This window comes from Emydura macquarii, unplaced genomic scaffold (assembly GCF_026122565.2).
Source record: "Emydura macquarii macquarii isolate MOO-44397 ecotype Brisbane River unplaced genomic scaffold, CSIRO-AGI_Emac_v2 contig_2897, whole genome shotgun sequence".
Classification (NCBI taxonomy): Eukaryota; Metazoa; Chordata; order Testudines; family Chelidae; genus Emydura; species Emydura macquarii.
In genome coordinates, this window is record NW_027133034.1 from 46,169,197 (window position 1) to 46,191,726 (window position 22,530).

The following is a 22,530-nucleotide window of genomic DNA, read 5'->3' on the forward strand; positions in this document are numbered from 1 at the left end:
TAGTAACTTTTCACAATAACTTCAACATGTATTATAAATACAGCATTGGATCACTGACAGCTACAGTTGATAAAGCTGCTACCTCTTTAGACAACTGTACGGGAACAGGAGGACTACAGAGAACATCAATAGAGTCAGTTGGGTCTGATTTGGGTCAGACATCTTGGAAGAGGTGTGCTATTGATCTTGAAGAAAGTGACATTCCTCCTGCCAAGCGAACTCCATCTACCTCAGGAGAGGATCATCGAGCAAATACTTATAAGGTCAGATTCTAATTCAGGAAATATATTTTTATGCATCCTATGAGAGGTATGCATTTGAAGTGTCTGTCTGACTTCAAAATAATCAATGTATTAACTAGGTTAATTTCCTAATTTGCAGTTTTGCCAGAAGCTTTTAAGGAGCAAAATCAAAGCCATAAGTTGCTTTTTGTTTCAAACAGTAGGAATACTAAATACAGGCTCCAGTTTCTGTATTTGTTTTGTTGGGTATACTCACGGCCCTGTTTTCCATTGTACTTTCTACTTGACATGCTTTGTGTCTCTTGCTAATTGTTTCTGAGCATTCACCGCTTTTATTTCATTTTTTTGACAGTGCACTTGCAGCAGGGGAAGCTTTAGGCATATGCTGGTCACAATTGTCTTGTTTCAGGGAAGGGAACATCATGATTCTTGTAGGAAATTCATTACAGGAAAAAGCTATATGGCTAGGAATGTCCCCATCTCTCTTTACTGATGTACTAGCCACAAAATCCTAGTTGCATAGGGAAGCTAGACAGATTTCCCATCCTGTGATGTGACCAAATTGTTGGGAGTGACTTGCATGTATTTTTACTATTGAGTAAATATGTTTACACTGATATCAAGGACTTCTGTGGGAACCTTGAGAATTCCCCCACTGCATGTACCTTCCTAGCTTTTACGCTCTTTGAATGTGAGGTCCCTATTATGGCCACTGTGATAGTACCCTGAAAGCCTAATTTACAATCAACACTAGGGCTCACAATTAATTGACATGAGGTCCTATCACATCCCTGAGCGTTGAAAACCATTTTCTTCCTATTATATGTCCCCTGCTAATTTGAAATCTGTAAATGTTCTATCTTTTTATTTCTGTACTAATTTTCATTGTGTTTTCATCTTTGTTGAAAAGAGAAATTGACTTTTAAATGTTTAATACAGGAATCTTCAATTAAATCAACAAATGCTCCAAGGAAAATTGCTGGTAGGTGAATCTTTGAGATCTAATACATATGAAGTCTCTTATAAATGGTAGTTAACATTAATTGCTGTTTTGCTAACTAATCCTACCTGGGGCAATATATGCATAAGGAGAAAATTGTCTTCTCTTCACTTTAATTGCCAATTACCTGCATTGGGATTAGGTATCTAGCAAAATTTTGTATATTCATGTTATAAGTCCATGGGCTTAAAAAACAGTACTATTGTTGGAGCCTTAAATAAGATGATTTTCTTGAATGTTAAGAGCTGCCTTTTCTTTGTACGTTTCTAAAAGTAAGACTTTTATGGTTGGTGGGTTTAAAAAAATAACTAAAACTTAACCAGCAAAAGATACCTGAGATATAGAAGTGAACTCCCTGTTTAATGTACTTTTTAGAACTTGTGCATCGAGGGCCAGAGGAAAGATCTCAAACACAAAGCAGAAAGAAGTCTTTTTGTTAATTAGCTGACCCCTGAATTAGGGATTTTTGTTGTGAAGCTTCGTTTTAGTACCTGTCAAAAGAACATCCTTCTCTTTCACATCTATCTGTGCAGTCTTGTTCATACTGAATTACTGTCAATTAAAGGAAGAGTTGTTACATTGTTACTTAAAGATACTGCAGTAAAACTGTGAAGTTAACTAAACAAGAGAGATCAGAATATTAAACTCATAAACTGGCAAAGATTTCTTTTACTATTAATGTTGCTGGTCTCCATTTGGCAAATATGTTTCCGCTTGTTTGAAATGGAGACGTTAATACAGAACTACATCGATTATGTCAAACTCTTTTTGTGCATTTGCAATTCTAACCAGATCAGCATAGATCTGTTGTTAGCTGCTATGAAGACCCAGCAGAACATGCAAAATGGGACAGCCCTCATAAATATAGTGGAGCTGCTTTATTTTAAATATCTCTGTAATCGAATAAAGAATCTGGATGATACAGGGCCTGATAGAAAGCCCACTAAAATCAATGGAAAGACTCTCAATGACTTTAATGAGCTTTTTAGATCAGGTCCACAGCTTGTGTACACAAAAGGCATCATGTCAGGAATGATAGTTCCCCTCTACACACCGTACAATATTGATTTTATTTTTGGTCACCTCATTACTAGAAATATGTGAACATGTTGGAAGGAGTTCTAAGAAGATCAACTAGAAAAAAACCAGGGGACTGGAGGGACTGACATATGAGGAAAGATTAAAGAAGCCAAATATGTATAGTTTATTAGTTAAAAGGCTTAACTGAAAGAAGGATTAACCTACGAGTATTTGAAGGATGTAAACATCTGATGGAGACATAATATTTGGGGTAATGCAAAGAGAAGGGATATAATTGTAAAAGAAGTTGGATGAAATTGAGGGAAATCGTAGATTGAATATCAGAAAGTTTCTGACAGTGAGATCTGTTAGTGCTTTGTACTTGTGTACAGGATTTCAGAGTACTACTTTTTAAGTTACACAATAGTCTCCCAAAAGAAATTATGGAAGCCCATAGCTTGGAAAAATTCAACATCACTGGGCCAAGCCCTAGAAAGTATAATAGGGAGCATTCTGCCCTAGTCAGAGGGTAGATTCCATGACCTAATTCAGTGTTTCTCAACTTTTTAGAAAGCAAGTACCCCCTAACTTCTGAAAATTTTAATAAGTACCCCAGCACTCAATTTTCCATGGGATTTTATATTTACAGACTAATGTGAGCCATATGTTGGAAGAAGGGCTGAGTATATAAGGCTGTGATATGACAGATGTCGGATCTAGTGTGGGTAGGATTACCACCTTTACACCAGGGGTGCACAACTCAAGTATGTACCTGGCCTAGAGGTGATGTTGGCCAAAGCTAGGAGGTTTTGAGCGGCATGCCAATGCAGGGGAATATAAAGCACCGTGCCAAATTTTTTGCCATAGATTTGAGAGGAGGAAGGGGTGAGAGAGAGACAAGGAAGGAGGGTGAGAGAGAGAGAGAGAGAGAAAGAGAGAGGGTAACTGGTAAAATCTGGGGCTGTCATAGAGCAGTGAAATTGACAAGTTTTCTGAGCACTGGGCTTTGAGCCAGGGAGGCGGGCTGCCATTTGGGCAAGTTATAGGCAGCTGCCGCCTGGCTGCCAGCCTGGGAGGTGGGCGACTGCCACCCAATCTGAGCTGGGGCACAGGAGGCTTCTGCGCCGGCTGGGACGCAGGGATGTGGGCAGGTAGCTGCTACCCGTCTTTAAGCCAGGGCGTGGGAGGCTGTCCCTTGGCTCGGAGCTGGGGCGCAGGTGGCTGGCACCCAGCAGCGAGCCCAGCTCATGAGACACAGGAGGCTGTCACCGGGCTCCCACCTGGAGCTGGGACCTGGCAGGAAGCGGGGGGCTGCTGCCTGCCTCCCCCAGAAGCTGGCAGCTGCTGCTGCCTGCCTCCTAGCTGGGACCGGGCGGGAAGCGGGCGGCTGCCACCCGGCTTCTCCAGAAGTCAGCAGCTGCCGCCCGTCTCCCCTTCACTCTGTTTTTCCCCGGGTACCCCCTGCCTGTGTCTCTCGTATCCCCAGGGGTATGTGTACCACAGGTTGAGAAACTATGACCTAATTGATCTTCTCCAACTCTGATGTCTGTATGATCTGATAAGATTTTCAGGTCCAAAATATGACCTAATTAAGAAAAAATTAACAGCATTATCTTTCAAGAAACTTAACTTGCTCACATTTATTTTAATAAAACTAGTGTCAATGGTAATGCCCAAAACACTTAGTCTTTATAATGCCACCACAGTGGTTTTGACCATGATAGCAGGATACTATATTATAAAAATATTCAGAGTATAAATTCAGTCAATGAGGAATGTAAATTTCCCATTTATGCTTAATATTCATTTTTTCACTTAAAGGGAGACTTTCTGAAAAACTGATAACTTCAAAGAAGAAAAAACTACCTCCCTCTATATCTGTATCTCAAACTGCAGAAAGAGGGCAATCTGAATCCTTTCAGAATTTAGGAACTGTACCACTTGAGGAATCAGCATGCAAGTGTTCAGATGAGTTGGTGTCTGGAACGCACCATGAGGGAAAAAGAGAAGCAAGTGAGCAAGAAAGTTCTATAGATATTTATGAATCTGGACATTCGGGACATGTTGGAAGCACAGCTGCCTCTTCAAGAAGCCCAATACCAAGGTATTTCTAGAACACTGGTTATCAGGCTTCTCATACCAAAGACTTTTCTTCAGATCAGTACTCGCATGTTTTGGTCCTCCTACTGCACATTGTGGGAAGGGCAGCATAGTCGTGATTCTAGTTTAAGAATCCATACACTAGAACATTGTCCTTCCTTTTCTTTAGCAAAAAACTAGAAAGGATCAGCTTTGGAATTTGAAATATTCTAGCCGTGGAATAGTAACAGAATAGTCAATGCTGTCCCATGCTTTTCTGACAATGTGCCACAGTGAACAGATAGTTGTCTCCTGTTCATTCAGTATTTGGCTTTGCTATTTAGACATCAACAAGGTTGCCTTTTGTGATGTGAACGCTATTCATTAGGATCTGGATTTGGAACAGCCATATTGGTAGCTTTTATATAACCTTGCCCAGTCCTGTGATGTAATATACTGTATAAATATATCTGTTTGAATTTTTCAGTTTAGTAATAGAAATTAATACACTCAGTGTGGTCGTTCTTATATTAAGACATGTCACCGCCCCTCAGAGTTTACAATCTGGACAACAAACAGAAAATGCAATATGATTTCATTTCTTTGTATGTTCCTTTTTATATTTTTTATTTACTTTAACCTTATATTTTAGTTCGATTCATCTAACCATCATTTATTTACTCAGTTTTACTTTCATACAGTCAGATATTTTTTGTAATTTCTACTTTTCCCTGTCCTCGTAGCATTTACCATTGCCTATTGGCCTTGATGATTTCTCCCCTCCTCTTATATCATTGTGGTATGTGGGGCTAAGTTGTTGCCTGTTTGTATTCTAGTGGCAACCACAATATCTAGGTGCTGTCCATGCATAGAAAAAGACAGTCCCTGCCTTAGAGATTACAATCTAAAAAAGTGACTGTGGGCCTTTGCTCCCTCTTTTTAACATTAATATACAAACAGTTCATTATGATTGTCCATGCTGATGTTGGTAGAGTGAAGATCTGGTGCTATTCCTGCTGCAAGAAGTGTCTTTCTTCTGCAATCGGGGATGCTTTCTAAGTTGCCCTTGGGAGGGTGGGATTCCTCTGGGATTCCTCCCTCGTGGTGCATTAGAGGGGAGGCCTCTGGACACCACACATGAAGGAATTCCCTGCTCTTTTGTGGGAGAGGCTGACAGGTTTCCTCTGCGGCTGTTCCTGTTGTTAGGGGTCTCTTCCTCCTAAAGATTAGGGAGCGTATATTGACCACTCTTTAGTGAATGGTGGGCTCCAGCTCCTATGCTGTCCTGGCCTGGAGGCTGTTGAAGGCTTTCACATCTCTACAGGAGCTTTCACAGCTGTACGCTGCTTAAATAATCTGTCAAATATGTGATATTTTCCAATTCAGAGAATAAAAAACAAAACCAAAAAAACCCCAAAACAAATCCTGGGGTTGATTTAACCTATTCCAAATGATTTATTTTAGAATGTTTAATCATCTTCATAGAATTTAGAAGTGTTTGTTACTAGATTGTAGGTCAAACTCTCATTAAATACAAACAATATTTTCACTTCATTTTCATTAAGCAAGCTGACAATATCATATAAACCTTGAAACTTTATTGTTAATATTTTGTTGTTTTGAATAGGGCTGGCCAAAGACCTTTTGGTTTTTTATCTTTAATTTGTAAAACAAGTAACTCTGAACCTGGAGAGGATGCTAAAGGGAATAGAACGAGACTCCAAAAAACCCTCGCTGCCTCAAAGCAAAGTCTGAAAAGATCCACTCCATCCACTGAGAACAGTACAGGCACTCGGGAGTCCTGCTCCCTTCCTTCTACAAGCAAGTTGACATCTGCTGAATGTGAGAACATAGGCAGTGCTGCAGTTCAGGTACATATGATTACCTCTGAACATGTGTATGTAAAATGTGAAGCATTATTAGGGGACAATCATTTATGTGTGTGCGAAGTGATCACTGTGAAATTCTTATATAGATTTGTGGACTTTTTTTACTTACTGTATGCCATGAAGTTGAACAAAATGACTACGTTGAATGATAGGAAAAATGCCCATAATTATGTCAACATTTTTAAATGTTGAAGGGTCTCTTAGAGCAACATTCCAATTACAGCGAAGGCATCTTAAATTTTGAATTAACATTTCATTTTATATGGTATTTCTCCCGGTTTCTGCCTTCACTTCTTAAATCAGGGACCCGAGGTCACTGCTGTGAGCAGCATATCAAGTGGCGAGTAGATCCAGGAAGCTGACTGCATATGTCTCTGAATATCCCCCATTTACTACTTTACCTAAAGGAGTCAGCTGTTTAATTTTACACTTCCTGCTATGTGTGGCGGGGGGGTGAGGGTGAGGGGGTCGTAACTGAAAAGGTTAAAAATGCAGCCACTTGAATACATCCCATCTTACTTGTACTGTTTAATTCCTCTTCTTAAAGAGATTATGTTGATTAATATTAAATCTCCCCAGATTGCCTGTTCTGATCTCTTGAGGTGACTTTAATTTTCCTTATTAAACAAAACCGAAAAAGGACACTTAATTCCAAAATAAGGGTCTGCACACAGACTTGCACCAAAAGCCTTGCACTTCAAAAGTGTTTGTGAGTATGTTTTCACCATAGCCCGCACAGACATGACTCGTGTCTGCCTCAGAAATGATCAGGTCTGGCTGGCTGTGAGATAAGATGTCACCATGACCATAAATGAGTCAAGACCCAGAAAGATCTGTTGATGGCTCATGGTGACATCTGTTTATACTCCAGTTTTAATTCACCTGATATGACGCCAGCTCAGCCTTCAAAGGCCTTAACGTTAAGACCCCTCGTTTGATAACAAGACTGTGCTTTGACCACCACCTGCTGATAGGCTCACTAACTGTCCTACCACACAGAAGGAGAGAACTAGATCCCTGTGTGTCTCCTCAAGATGACTGTAGTGTCTTAAGGACATTCAGCTGGTGTGCTAGATGCTCATTAACTAAGGCATCACCTTTTGCTGAGCACCAAGTTCCATCAGTGATGAGAGAATGAATCATTAGCTGATTGTGTGAGAGTCCTACGTGCAACTGGTCAGACTTCCAACTAATCCAGCACCAATAGCATCTGTGCCACCAATAGTTCAGGAGAGAGACCTTGAGGAGGCAGAATGTGTATAGATTTGATGTTTTAGCAGCTGATTGCCTTTTTTGTTCTGAGGTCTGGGCAGTCCTTGGCACACTGAAGCACTGAGCCTTCTGCAGAGAAACTGTTCTATCCTCAGAATCATAATGAAAGTTAATGCTATGCATGTTCATGTTTGTAAAACACTTTGACTATCTAAAGCACAAGATAAGGATAATTGTTTGAAACCTCCATTAAATCCCCAATAAATTGCTGTTAGAGGTGGTTTTGTAGGTCATTTGTCCTGCCAACATTTGCCACTAATTTGAATGTCCTTTCTGATAAAACTGTGTGAAAAGGTCCCTCAGCTTTTATTTGGAAATGCTAAAGCCCTCAAAGTCCACACAGCTATTATCACTTCACACTAGGTTGTGCTCCTTTCCAAGAGAACTATATCTGATTGCATCTTGCTGCAGCAGCCTGACAACTCTAAATTTGAAGGTTATGTCATGGCATGTTTTTGTGAAAAGCATGTCTGCTACGTTTCTGCCTCCGATTTGTGTATGTCTATGAAATTTGTAAAGCAGCCACATTGTCTTCTCTATACAAATTTACTTACCATTATTGCATAGGTACTGTAACGCCTGCAGATCAAATTTCTGTTATTACCTTAGCAGAAGTAGCATGTGGCCTCCCGCTGGGTCCAAGAGTCGGGTACTTTGAGCTATGAGAATTTGTAGATATATGCTTAGGTGCATGAACTCAGAAATAGGATTCCATTAAGTTTTATGTCTTTAGAGAACAAGTATTACAGGTAATAGCTTGATCAGATAAAATTAACCCACCCATCCAAGTAAATGAATGGAAGATGTGAAGAATGGTTGTACTACAGTTCACTTGTATCCAAGTTATTCTCTGAAACAATTTTGCTTGGGGAAATTATTATGATGGTAGTGGGAGACTTGTTGCTTTTACATTTTAAGTGAATGATTAAACTTAACAGGAGACTTTAGTTTGTACACAAGGCATATATACATGAGAAATAACAAATCTCAATAGATATTAAACCTGTAAAGACAACCTTTTATTTTTTGTAGGTTTCTTCTGAGTCTTCTGAGAAGCAAACTTCCTGTACTAAAGAAGAGGAGCCAACCAGAATCTCAGAGTATTTTTTCAGTGATATCTTTATGGAGGTGGATGATTCAGAATAAAGCTCTGGGATCCAAGAATGCAGTGCAACAAAAGAATAGTATTCAGATGAGTTGCTGTGAATTCTCCTTTGTTCTTTCTTAGTCTTAATTTATTACCAGCCTCACTAATGGAGAATAACAAGCACTGTTGGAGGACAAAATCAGTTTTTCTCATTCTGGGTGATCTGAGCATTTTCAAACATTTCAGAATCAGATTGGCATGATGAGACTAACACAGCAACTGTTGGCTTACACTGTAACTTTTCTAGATGTAGATGCTGGGTGCACATCTACCTTCTAGAAGTGCAGTGAATAAATGACCATCCACTTGACAATATCCTTTTAAATCATGATGCTGAAGCTTGTGGGGCTGGTTATACAAGTTATTTGCTATACTTCTTTTTGTGAAGTCCCACTCCAGGAAGGGGAATTAACTTTCATATTTATCTCTGTAGATAAAGAAGCAAATTCTGAAAATGTAGTGTAGTGAATACATAGAAATGTTTTCTGTTGTCGGCTATTTTATAGTCATCTCCAAATTACGTATTTTTGTATAGGTAAATTCACAGATACGTAAGCTTAAAAAGGCGGTGATTGAAAAGCCAGATATTTAATCCCTTTTAAATGTACAGAGATAAACATGAAAGATTGTATTTATTTAATTTTAATTTATTAAAAGATGCTATCCCATGTTAATCTTTTTTCATCTGTTCGATTTGGGGTGAGAAAAAGATTAATGTATCTCCCATTGTAAATACTAATTTCTTTTCGATATAAATATTTAAAACAATGGGCTGAATTCTGCTCTTGCACTGTCTTTTATATACTCATGTAACTCCATTGATTTCAGTGGAATTTCCCTAATATTAATCAAAAGTAAGTGCATGCAGAATTGAACCCAAGACTATCAAGTGAGGATGCTCTGGGGATTTGCTACTTTGAAACAGTTAGGAAAAATGAGGAAAACCATTTTAACTTATCTGTTTTGTCCACCCGCACTCTAACTTAGTTTTAGGATGGTATTAGGATTGTCACATGAAAACTAATTTTCCAGTTACATAATAAGAAAAAATTGCCTTGAAAACTTAATAGTCGCACAGTCTCAATCTTAAAATCAGGCATTCTTCTAAAAGATTTAGAATTCTTAAATTCTTCACTTATTGAAATGAGTAGGTATGTATTTTAAATTGGACTTAAATAAAGTCTGTATTTTTCTCCTTGATTAAATATTAGCCAGTGGAGATTAAGGACACACAATAAATAGAGTTTCAGAACATGGAGTTTACATAATGTCACATACCTCAAGATGAGTATATCCCTAATTATGTTCCTCAGCAGTTCTGAAGAATCCCTTCAAAGCAGAGTTATTTTTTTTACGCTAACTTCACTTGCCACAGCTCAGTAATACATAATGTGTGTTTGTTTACCTTACGGTTGTGCTTCTACCTTTAATTTATATTTTGTATATGGGTCTTGCCAAAATTAAAATGATTCTTAATGAGAGAGTAATTTAAAATATTTTGCTAAATTTGATATTCAAACTATTTCTTTAAGATACTTTGTAGAGGGTGGCAAAATAAATATCTACTCTGTAGGGTTGGGTAATGATTTGCTAGCAAATCCATAATTATTTTCTAATTATAATGATTATCTGATTCATCTTGAATCACTTGCTGAGACTTGAATTTTTATCCTTTCAGAAGTGTTTTGACTTGTAGTTTCTAAAAGAGCCCTCAAGACTTAAACAATAAGCAAAAATAGGCAGACCAGCTATTAAGAATCGTTAAAATAGAAGCCCAGATCACTTATTTTGTAGCAGCCAAACATGAGATGTGGTTAGTTTTCCATTGCAGCATTAAGATTCTGTCCCTCAATAGAATGTTTCCTCCCTGTTTTTCAAGTAAATGACCACCTGAATTTAAAAAATGACTGTACAAATGGATCCAATCTCATATCCTGTTTCAGATTGGGGTCTCATCATTTGACTATTTCATTTTAATTTGAAATACCCATTTTTGTGGGTTTTTTCCCTTTCTACTGTAAACATTGCGGTAATAGCTAACAATATATACATGTAGCTAAGGCTACAGTGTGTCTTGTAGAGGCTGGTTCTTGTATTCAAATATTTTTTAGTTATTATTATATGGGACATGTTGCATTTTAGAATCAGGTAAACCAGTTAGATCACCCCTCTACCCCTACCTAATATGTTCTGAAAATTGATCTGTGGAGAAGGAGGCTATAAAATAATGTACTCTTAGTACCTACCAAAGTGGAAAGGACTCATTCACAGTATTTCAGATGCGATTCAAATGACAAGGCAAAAATAATTTGTATTTCATAAATGATTAGAAGAGGAGATAAAATTTTAAGGTGCCTTATTTATCCTCATTAAATGGAAAGGACAACAGACCTTGTTCTTGTTGATTTTTCACAGCAAACCCATATGCACTTTATCGATACCTTTTGAAATGAGTCCCATTTCAGTAGAGATATAAGATAACGTGTGTTTTCTGTGTTGGGTATGAAAGCTGTATAACTCGGAGTGATGGAAGGAAACAGAACAGCACCCTGTGTTAAGTTCCACTGATCAATGGTTTCACATTTTTATTAAGATGTGACAGGACTGCTTTTCTTGAAGGATTCTTTGACAAACATTGTATGTAATATTTTTCATGTGTTAGCTTTTGGGTTCAAAGAAAGCAGTCTGTTCTATATGTAAATTATGTGAATAAATAATTTTATATCACTTGTGTACTTGATCTTACTTGAGCTGTCTAACACAGCTTTTAGAAATAAACAAGTTTATAATTAGCCAGAAGAAGAAACTTTTATGAGAGTTGAATGGCTAACATTCCCACATTCGCACTAATGCTATTTTTTACCTTCTGTTCACCCTTGCAACATTTTACTTACATTATTGTAACGGTGGGTGAATAGATTTTGTTCTTTGGTTGGTAATTTTATAGCAATTTTGCTACATTCTTTTAATTACATTTAATTTTTTTATTTTGAAAACTTTTTCTATTCACAGATTAGATTTAAACCTCCCTGTTTTAAAAAAGGGTGGGGGTTTTTTGGTAGGGGGAGGAGAGACTGATAAGTTTTTAAAACCTTGGATTGCATACTTATCTTCATTTGTTGTACTAACTTTTCATTAAAATTCCAAAAACAGTAGGGACAGATCATATCCCCAGGCCCTTTGAAAGTGTGTGTGTGTGTGTGTGTGTGTGTGTGTGTGTGTGTTTGTTTTTTGGTCCATACTATAAATGTATACACTGATTTTGTATAATCTATCTGAAAAATCAATTATGCAAAAATATTTTTTTAAACTCTGGACTGTACTCCAGTAGTTCTGTAACAATGTTATATTTGGCATATGATAATCAGTATAGGGAGAGGTAGATAAATGGTTTTAATCTTCTTTTAAAAGGATGTCTATCTGTGGAAGTCTTGTGCATGTGACTAAAACACAAAAAGCAACTGAAAAGCTTCACTAAATTCTTACCATGTTGAATTATCAGAGCTACACTCTTTATATTTAAGGAAATGTCCCCTCAAGCTCATTTATCTTATGTATTCCTTCAACAAAGTTATAATGCTGCATTTTCTGCATCAGTCATTTCTGTAGGAACAAACAATATCATATGGTATTCTCTCTTCATGATGAAACTGAAAAGAACCTTGTTCAAACACAGCTTCAATAATAATAATAATAATAATAATAAAACACCAGAAAAATACTGTCCACAATATACATTTACTTTATTCCAATGTGAACCTAATTCAGCTTGTTACTACAAGTAGGAAAAGCCTCTTTTTGGAAAATCAGGAACAATTGCCAGTTGAAGGAAGTTTTTTTTGTCAATACTGGACCAGGGATGTATCACCTGCACTTAACATTCTCTGTTACCATAAGTAGGATAAGAACTAGGGGCCAGTGATAAAGTGACTGACCTACACTGGTCAGAAGAGGGTGTGTGTGTACAAACTTAGAGAGGGAGAAGGCTCTCTTAGGCCTGGAAATTTGGCTGCAGTTGATGGGAGATACGCAAGCTACGTGGAGTAGCATGCGTATCTCCTGTTGACTTTCTAACTTCTACTTACTGTGCTGTATTCACTTTGCTGCGCCAACGGGAAATGTGCTCCCAGTGGCGCAGTGTTACTCTTTTTCTGCGGGTGCATTTATTAAATCAACTTCTGGATCAATTGAGCGGATCTTTACTTCCGTTCAATCGATCCTGAATAATCGATCTGACGGTGGCAAATTTGCTGCTTTCACTGAAGGCATACCCTTAGACCTGTCACAAGGAAAGCACTGATATCCTTTAAGTGCTACTGAATTCATGATCCACCATGACCTTCCTCATCCCTTTTGAGACACTGCTTTGGATAAACACCCCAGTCTTAGGCATGGTCTACACAACAAAGTTAGTTTGACAGAAGTTGCCTTGCATTGACCAGGTTGTACACATCTACACTTAAAGTTGTCTTCCAGTCACATAATGACATCGTAACACCACTTCCCTGAGTGATGTTGAGCCCCGGTTGATGTACATAGGCTGTTGCAGCATGAGTGTAAACACTGCATTACCTATGTTGACGCTAACAGTCCTCCAGCCACAATCCCACAATGCCTGACACTGACTGCTCTGGTCACAATTGTAAATTCTGCCCAAGGAGACATAGACCAAAAGCCCACCTCCTCCTTAAAACCCCTGTACACTTTTTAAATGCCTTTTCATGATTGTCCAGTTGAGTGAGCAGACTAGCAGCTTTCCATTGTTATGTACAGCTGCCCATGGTGGCTACACACTCCAGACATGCTCCTGCCTGGAGAAGACAGAAGATATTGGATCTCCCAGGCCTGTAGGGAGAAGAAGCTGTGCAAGCAGAGCTCTAAACCAGCTGTAGAAATGTTACATGTGGACTTTTCCTTTTATGGCAGAGAGGAAGGAATGCATTTTGAGTCTTTGACCTCCGAGTTCTTCATCTGCATTCAACAAGGCATTCATCTGATGGGCATTTAGTTATAACCTTTGGATTATTTAGTTACAAGGGTTTACAATGTAAATGTTTGCTACTACATTGACAGGGTACAGCTAAGTGAAAACAATGCAAGTAACATCCCATTAGTTTTCATGAAGTTTAAACACCAACTACACTCTTTATATTTAACAATCACTTTGATCTATACTAATATACAAGTGAATTGGCCTGGGGCTTTGCCATGAGCTGGCACCTGGTCTGCCAGCATCACAATATTTACTATTATGTTCTTCAGATTATTTGTTAGGTTTTGTTTTCATAACTGAATACAACTTTTGTTTTGAAAGTGACTCATCTCTATCAGTTTACAACATATGGTGTACAATGCCTGCTGGCAGTGAAAGTAGTGGTCTTGTACACTCACAACCCAGTAGCAAACAATGCAGTCATCCTAAGCATACAGCAAACACCTCAACATTACTAGCAGCACTGGGAATGACACATGCAGCAAGCGCCACACAATTCCAGACATGTTGCCACACTGCAGGGCCAGGTAGAGCATAATACACCACAACACATTACTGTGGTCTTTGTTCAAATGCTCTTTCAAAGCCTCCCTGAGCCATATAGCTCCACACTGAACTCTTCTGGTAACCTTTCTGTCTGGCTGTTCAAACTCTGTAGACAGCTGCTCAAGCTCCACCCAGGTGACAACTTTTCCTCCTTTGCTTTACAGAGATTATACAGGGGACAGCAGGCAGCTATAACCATTGGGATATTTTTTGCACTGTGATCCAGTCTGGTGAGTAAACATCACCAGCATCATTTCCATCAACCAGAAGCTCATTCACCTTCATTCCTCATCTGCTGAGCCTGTAGCTGAGTCTTTCCCTGATGCTGTTGAGGTGGCCAGTGTATGGCTTCATGACCCAGAGAAGTAAAGAGTAGGCTGGGTCCCCTAGGATCACTAGTGGAATTTCAACATCTCCAATGGTATTCTGCCAGTCAGAAAAGAAGGTCCCTGCTTGTAGTTTTCTGAACAGTCAGTCCTGCGTTGTGATCATGCATCTTACTTCAAGGGCTTGCTCATGTCGCTTCCAAGTAGGTGTGTGCATGCTGCATGCACAGTCACTGGAAGGTTTTTCCCCTATGGTATCTGTAGGGTCAGCTCTGGTGTGCCGTGGAGATGCGCCCTCATGGTGCTGTACTCCCCACCTTTTCAGTTCCTTACTGCCCGTGACGGTAGCTAGAACATCGCTCTTCTCTTGCCTAGCAAGCTCTTCCCCAGTGAACTTCTAAACGTTGCCTGTGAATAGTTAAGAATTTGTTAATTGTGACAGATTAGCATAGATAGTTAAGATCCCTACCTATTGGGATCTCCTCCTCTCTTTCCCCCATTCCTGGGCTGGGCATGCTTCAATTCCAGGGTTTAAGCCGTATGAGGCCTGCAAGAAACTTATGCCCAGAAACGATCTGCATACATCCTGTCAGAAGTGTTTGGGAGAGACCCATCAGAGGGATCGTTGCAAGATCTGCAGGGGATTCCACTCTAGAACTGAAAAGGACAGAAGCCAGAGCTAAAGTTTATCCTAATGGAGGCAGCTCTCTGACCCTCGGAGCAAAGCCCAGCTGAACCGAGACCCAGCATGTCTGCTTCAGTGCACTGGCATCAGTAAGAGACACCGTGCTGAGAAAGGACTCTATGCCTAGAGATGCTCATCATTGATGTGCATCACTGGCACTGAGGGAAGCTTCACAGAGAGACATGGCACTGCTCACAGCCCACGGTTCTGTGTAAGAAGCAGAGAAAAACAGACAGGATGCTCGCTGCTGCTGAAAACATCTGGATGTAAAGTCTCAAGCACAGTGTGACCCGCACTGAGCCACTCAAGTCTCAGACCCTTGGGCATGGTACCGTCAACTCTGGCCCCACTGAGAGGTCCGTCAAGTCTGGTACCCTTCAATTCTCCACCCAGGGAGAGCTGTGAGGAGTTACAGCTCCCCTCCATGCTGGAAACCTTTGAGGCGGTGAGTGAGCTCATAGAAAGCACCACCATCCCTTCCTAGTCAGGATTAAGCCCCAGACTCCAGACCACCGGTGATGGAAAAAGCACCTGGTACTGCATTGGGGCAAGCCAGCTATGATGCCACAGTCACCCACTCCGTGGCACCAGTCCCTGGCACAGTCTGACACTGCACTGCCCTGGTCACAGCGAAGCAAGCCATATAGCTCTGACTGAGAAGGAGTCATATCTCAAGAAGAAGCCAGTACCGATCGGGGAGATGGCACCAGAGGGTAAAGGCAAGACAACCTCCTCCCATGCCTGGGCCTCCCCAATGGCAGATACTGGCTAAACGGCCATTCTGGACCACGTGGGCATTCCACCAGGCACAAAGATCACACTCTGGATAATCACTCTCATTTGTCTCCAAGAGCAGATCTCATCCACCTCAGTCAGCTGGGGAAATACTGCCCAGCACCGGACCTGGCACCGAACCCAGCACTGAGCAGGACTTCGAACATCGCATTGAATGCAAGGAATCAGTACCACAGGACCCCTTGAATACAGAAGGCAGGAACAATGCCTGCTGCTCACCAGAGCCTCTTTCTCCTCCTCGGATGAAACAGTAGCAGATTCAGCTACTGCACTTATTGTGGATGAAAACAGAGCTCACCAGGAGCTCCTGTGAAGGGTGGCACAAAACCCAGGGCTCCAAATAGAGGAGTTTCTGAGAGTGCAGACACCATGGTTGACATGTTAGCCCTGGTGAATCTCTCCAGGGTTGCATTGTCATTAATAAAAACAATCCATGATATGATGAGGTCACTCTGGCAAACTCCATGGAATCTTTTGGCCTCCATTATTCCCTCTCTGGATCTCTGGATCTGAAGGATTGGTATTCTGCCCTCAACATGAAGGATGTGTACTTTTACAAATCTATCTTCCCAAGTCACATTGACGTCTTTGTAGTCAATTGGACCCACTATCAGTTTACGGTCCTACCATTTGGCCTATCTGCAGTCTCTCGCATATTCACCAAGCGTATGGCAGTCATTGCTGCTTTCCTAAGGAAGTGGTACAAGTCTATCCTTACCTTGACAACTGGCTAGTTAAGGGACTCACCAAGGCGCAGGTGGATGCAGATGTAAACCTGATAAGTTCAATCTTCGACAAGTTGGGCCTCTTGGTCAATGAACAGAAGTTGACTCTCTCACCCACTCAGAGGATAGAATTAATTGGGGAAGTGCTAGACTTGAGCCAGGCCAAGAGATTCCTTTCGGAATCTTGTTTCCAATCCATATGCAGCATCATAGAGAACTTAAAATGTTATCCCACCGCGCCGGCTCAAAATTGCCTGAAGCTGTTGGGGCACATGGCAGCATGCATATACGTAGTTCAGCATGCAAGATTACATCTCAGGCCACTTCAGGCATGGCTAGTCTCAGTGTACCATCTGGTTCGGGACCACACAGACAGGGTAATCTCACTCCCCCTCTCGGTGATCAAAACCCTAAATTGATGGCTCAACCCACGCACGGTTTGCACAGGAGTACCATTCACCATGCCTCACCCCTCACTGTGCCTAGTTATGGATGCCTTGGTGATGGGCTGGAGAGCTCATCCAGGAGAACCCAGGGTCTTGGTCTCAGGCAGAACTTCTACTTCACATCAACATAAGAGAACTGTGAGCAGTACACCTGGCTTGTCAGACCTTCCAAGTCCATCTGGAAGGCAAGTGTGTCTCAGTCATGACAGACAACAGCGATGTTTTATATAAACAGATAGGGTGGAGTTTGCTCCTTCTCCCCTGTGCCAGGAAATCCTCAGACTGTGGGACTTTTGCATTGCTCAAGCGAAATAGCTAGCAGCATCTTGTCTTCCTGGAGCTCAGGACGAGTTGGCTGACAGCCTCAGCAGATCCTTTATCAGTCACAAATGGTCTGTCTGCTCGGATGTGGTGAGCAGCATCTTCCAACGTTGGGGAGTTCCCCAAATAGACTTGTTAGTGACAAGACTCAACAGGAAGTGCTTGCAGTTCTGCTCCTTCCAGAATCTCAGTCTGGGCTCAACTGTGGACGCGTTTCTCATCCTGTGCTCAGGTCATCTGTTACACATGTTCCCGCCTACCCTGCTCATTTACAAGGTTCTACTGAAGATCAGGAAGGAAGGATTCCCCATCAATGATAGCCCCAGCCTGGCCATGTCAGCACTGGTACACCACGCTCCTCAACCTCTCAGTGGAAGCCCTCATCACTCTGCCTCTGGTTCCAGACCTGATCACCCAGGACCATGGCAGCCTTTGGCACCCCAACCTCGAGTCTCTTCCCTTCCTAGCATGGAAGCTCCATGGCTGAACCTTCTGGAGTTAGCATGATTGGGATCAGTTAGAGAGGTCCTCTTTGGCAGCAGAAAACCTTCCATGAGGGTCACTTACTTAGCTAAGTGGAACAGAATTTCGATTTGGGTAATGCAGAAGGGCACCCCACCTATGCTGTCATCAGTTCTCACTATCTTGGACTATTTGTTACATCTGAAACAGCAGGGTCTGTTGTTTAATCAATTAAGGTCTACCTGGCCGCCATCTCTGTGTTTCATGCCTGAGTTGCAGGCCGTTTGGTTTTCACCAACCCCGTTGTTGGGCATTTCCTTAAAGGCCTGGATAGGCTATATCCTCAAACGTCAGCCAGTTTCCCTAATAGGACCTTGTGCTGTCAAATCTGATGGGACTACCCTTTGAACCCCTAGCAAGATACTCACTCCTCTATCTATCCTGGAAGGTAGCTTCCCTGGGGGCCATAACTTCAGCCAGGAGGGTGTCTGAGCTCAAGGCTTTCATGTTGGAGCCTCCTTACACAACTTTCTTCAAGGACAAGGTTTAACTTTGCCCTCATCCAGTCTTCCTGCCAAAGGTGGTTTCTCAATTCCATTCAAACCAGGACATATTTCTCCTGGTCTTCTACCTCAAATGAATGCCAACAGTTGGGAACGGAGTCTACATTCTCTAGATGTCAGGCAGGCCTTGGCTTTTTATATTGAGAGGACAAAAAGCATTCAGAAAAACCACAGGTCTTCATAGCAATAGCAGATAGGATGAAATGTCTCCCTGTTTCTTAAAGAATTTCTTCATGGATCATATCTTGTATCCAGACGTATTATGACTTGGCGAGGGTGTCTGCCCCAGCATTGATGGCTCATTCCACAAGGGCACAGGTGTCTTCGGCAGCATTCCTGGCTCAAGTCCCAATCCAGGACATATGTAGAGCAGCAACGTGGTCATCTATACACACCTTCGCTGCGCACTACACTGTTACATGGCACACCAGAAATGATGCTGCTTTTGGCAGAGCGGTACTACAATTCATGGGTCTTTGAACTCCAACTCCTCCTCCAACAGCCTGGCTTGGGAGTCACCTACTTGGAATCAACATGACCAAGCACTCGAAGAAGAAAAATGGTTACTAACCTTCTGTATTTGTTGTTTGAGATGTGTTGCTCATGTCCATTCCAAGACGCACCCACCTACACTTCTGTTGGAGTCAGCCAGCAAGAAGGAACTGAAGAGGCAGGGGATCAGCAGGGCCCTATATACGATACCATGAGGGTGGGATTCCAGGGGCCACCAGAACTGACCCTATGGATACCACTAAGGGCAAAACCTTCCAGCGACTGTGCATGTGGCATGCACACACATACTTGGAATGGACATGAGCAACACATCTCGAAGAACAATAGTTACAGAAAGTTAGTACCCATTTTTTTTCTGACCAGCCAACACTGTCAGTGAAGCATCCACGGTGATCCATCAGCAGTTGCTTAACTATGTGAAAATAGCCCTCTTTGTTGATGTACTCGGTGGCAAGATTTTCTGGGGCCAAAATAGGGATGTGTGCCATCTATTGCTCCACCACAGTTTGGGAACTCCATAGTGCAAAAACATCCACTATGTCTTCCACATTGCTGAGTCATAGTTCTGTATAGCAGGAGATGATTAATAATCCTACACACTTGCATGGCTATGCCCCCCCCCATGGACTTTTCAACTTCAAAATTACTACTTATTGTCCGGTAGCAGTCCAGTGTTGCACGTTTTCACAGTGTGATTGCCGTTTGTTTCTCAACTCTCAATGAAGCTCTCAGTTTGGTGTCCATGTGTTGGATTGCTGGGGCAACCTTGGCACACAGATCCAGGAATGTGGCCTTGTGCATCTGAAAGTTCTGCAGCCCCTGCTAGTCATCTCAAACCTGCATTATGATGTGATCCTATCAGTCAGTACTCATTTCTTGGGCCCAGAAGCAATGCTCCACCATCTACAGCTGCTCTGTGAACACCACCAACAACCGTGAATTGATTTGTGCTATTTCCCACAGCAGTCACTCCTCCAAGAAATCGTCATATTTCCCTGCAGTTCTTCTTTCAGCTCTGCAAATACTGGAGGAATTATGCATCCTGTGCTTGCAAATGTCATGACAATCATTCAGAGCTGTCCAGGCTCCATGCTTCTGTAAGAGATGGCAGACAGAGTCTAGCATGGGATCATGGAAAATTGAAAATAGGCATAAAATTATAGAATCATAAGACTGGAAGGGACCTCGAGAGGTCATCTAGTCTATGCCCCTTCACTGATGGCAGGACCAAGCATTATCTAGCCTATTACCCGCACACTAGAGCATCCCACCTTTAACCCAATCCATAGGGCTCAAGGCATAACCCAGGTGAGGCACCCCCCCCCTTTCCCAATCCATAGGGCTCCGGGCAAAAGGCACCTACCCTTACCCAAATCACACTCTAGGGCTCAGGGTCACTCATTTCCAGTCCATAGGGCTCCAGGCGTAACCTTGTTTATTTAAGTACCCATCCTTTCTCAATTCGTAGGGCTCCAGGCGTAATTTTCTGCGGGCTTGCAGGGACTTTTACCACTGAAGGAGACTTACACAATAATATCCTTATACTCTATTTATTAACAATTCTCAAAACAGAATACACACGCTCAGCATACAATGTTCACCACTCCCAATAAGGCAGACAAACTTCTCCTGGTGGCCAATCAGGATTAGATCATGTGGGGACTCCAGCTTCTGTAAAAACTGTTGGCAGGGTATTGAGGTCTGGCAGTTCTGATCTTGGGCTGTGTCCTGGAGTTAGGTTCCAAAGAACTTCCTGTTGGACCTCAGTTTAATTAGTTAAAACTTGGGTCCTGCTTAGCTATATCTTCATTATCAATTAAGATATTTTAATCATTTTAAACGAAAGTACTACAAAACACCAGTTCTAGTCCATTACAAAACAGTTCTTTAACCTATCAGTCCCAACCACCTTAACTGACTTAAATAGTGTACACTAGTTATGCAACAGACAGAAACAATCAAAGAACCAGACAGAAATAATTCAGATAAACAATAGTGAAGTGGGTACCATAAAGACAAAACAATAAGTGTAGATTTGACAACCACAACTAAGTGAGTCCTTGCCAGACAGAATGCTATCAAAGAAAGTTTTCTTTAAACATCTTAAGGTCTGTTTCTTTATCTGGTGGCAGTAAGTACTATTAGAACAGTAGCATCTTCTTAACAGCCCGATATTATGTTTGTTGTAATTTAGATGGGGATGTGAAGATGTGACATATGTTAGCTTATGGCTGCTATCTCTCCTAGTACACCGCTTAGCCAAAAAAACAACGCCTCAGACCTTACAAGACCATCCCTGACAGGTGTTTGTCTAACTTGCTCTTAAAAATTTGCAGTGATGGAAATTCTACAACCTTCCTAGGCAATTTATTCCAGTGTTTAACTACCCTGACAGTTAGGAAATTTTTCCTAATGTTGAACCTAAACTGCCCATTTTGCAATTTAAGCCCATAGGACAAGAAGCAATCTTCAGATGCTAAAGAGAACAATTTTTCTCCTCCTCCTTGTAAGAACATTTTATGTACTTGACGGTTAACATGTTCCCCCCTCAGTCGTCTCTTCTTCAGACTAAACAAACACAATTTTTTCAATCTTCCCTCATAGGTCATGTTTTCTAGACCTTTAATCTTTTTTGTTGCTCTTGTCTGGAGTTTCTCCAACTTGTCCACATCTTTCCTGAAATGTGACGCCCAGCTGAGGTCTAATCAGTGTGGAGTAGACGGAGGAACTACTTTTTGCGTCTTGCTTATAATACGTCTGCTAATAAATCCCAGAATGACGTTTGCTTTTTTTGCAACACTGTTGACTCATATTTAGCTTGTGATCCACTATGACCCCCAGATACCTTTCTGCAGTACTCTTTCATAGGGAGTCATTTCCCATTTTGTTTGGGTGCAACTGATTATTTCTTCCTAAGTGAGTGTTATAAGAATGAGAAAGTGGCCTCCACTTCACCTCGCTCCTTCTTCATCTCTGCCCATGACATCAATGACCCTCAGAGAACTGAAACAAGGGGAGGGGTCCCAGGCAAAAAGGAGATCCAACCTGTAAAATTTACTGCAGCATATGGTAAGACAAAACCTTTGCTTTTAAGCTCACTTAGCCTGCTAAATTAACTATTAGCTTGCTTTTTACCCTTTTTCTGTAACCAATCCTGATTTTTATACATCATCACTTGTAATCATTTCAATTCTATCTTTCTGTAGTTAATAAACTGATCTTATTGGTTTATTTTAACCAGTGTGTTTAAAGTATGTGGGGAAACTCCATTTGGGATAAAAAAGCTGCTGCAAATATCACTGTCCTTTGATAAAATGACAGATTTTCTCTGAACTCGCATTGTTCTGTAGTGTGCTGGACAGTACAAGAGTCACATTTCTGGGAGACAAGGCTGGACCTAAGCATTTGCAGGTGTCAGCCTGAAGTTCAATTCATGAGTGACTAAGTCAGAGTGCTCAAGTATTTAGCTGGGAGTGAATTTGCATGCTGAAGGCTGTGAGAGCAGG

General features: G+C 41.3%; 1 protein-coding gene across 7 annotated transcripts in view; it reads left to right on the forward strand.

Moving 5' to 3' along the window:
• Positions 1–11,376, forward strand: part of BDP1 (B double prime 1, subunit of RNA polymerase III transcription initiation factor IIIB) — a 67,594-nt gene extending 56,218 nt beyond the window's left edge. For 6 of the 7 annotated variants that reach the window (XM_067568616.1, XM_067568621.1, XM_067568617.1 and 3 more), the window contains 5 exons: positions 44–263; positions 1,182–1,224; positions 4,084–4,366; positions 5,969–6,212; positions 8,535–11,376. In XM_067568616.1, coding sequence (XP_067424717.1) covers positions 44–263; positions 1,182–1,224; positions 4,084–4,366; positions 5,969–6,212; positions 8,535–8,648 — 904 coding nt within the window. In that variant the 3' untranslated portion in view covers positions 8,649–11,376. The remainder of the gene's footprint in view (positions 1–43; positions 264–1,181; positions 1,225–4,083; positions 4,367–5,968; positions 6,213–8,534) is intronic. The other variant, XM_067568622.1, reaches the window with a different exon arrangement.
• The last annotated feature ends 11,154 nt before the right edge of the window (positions 11,377–22,530 follow it).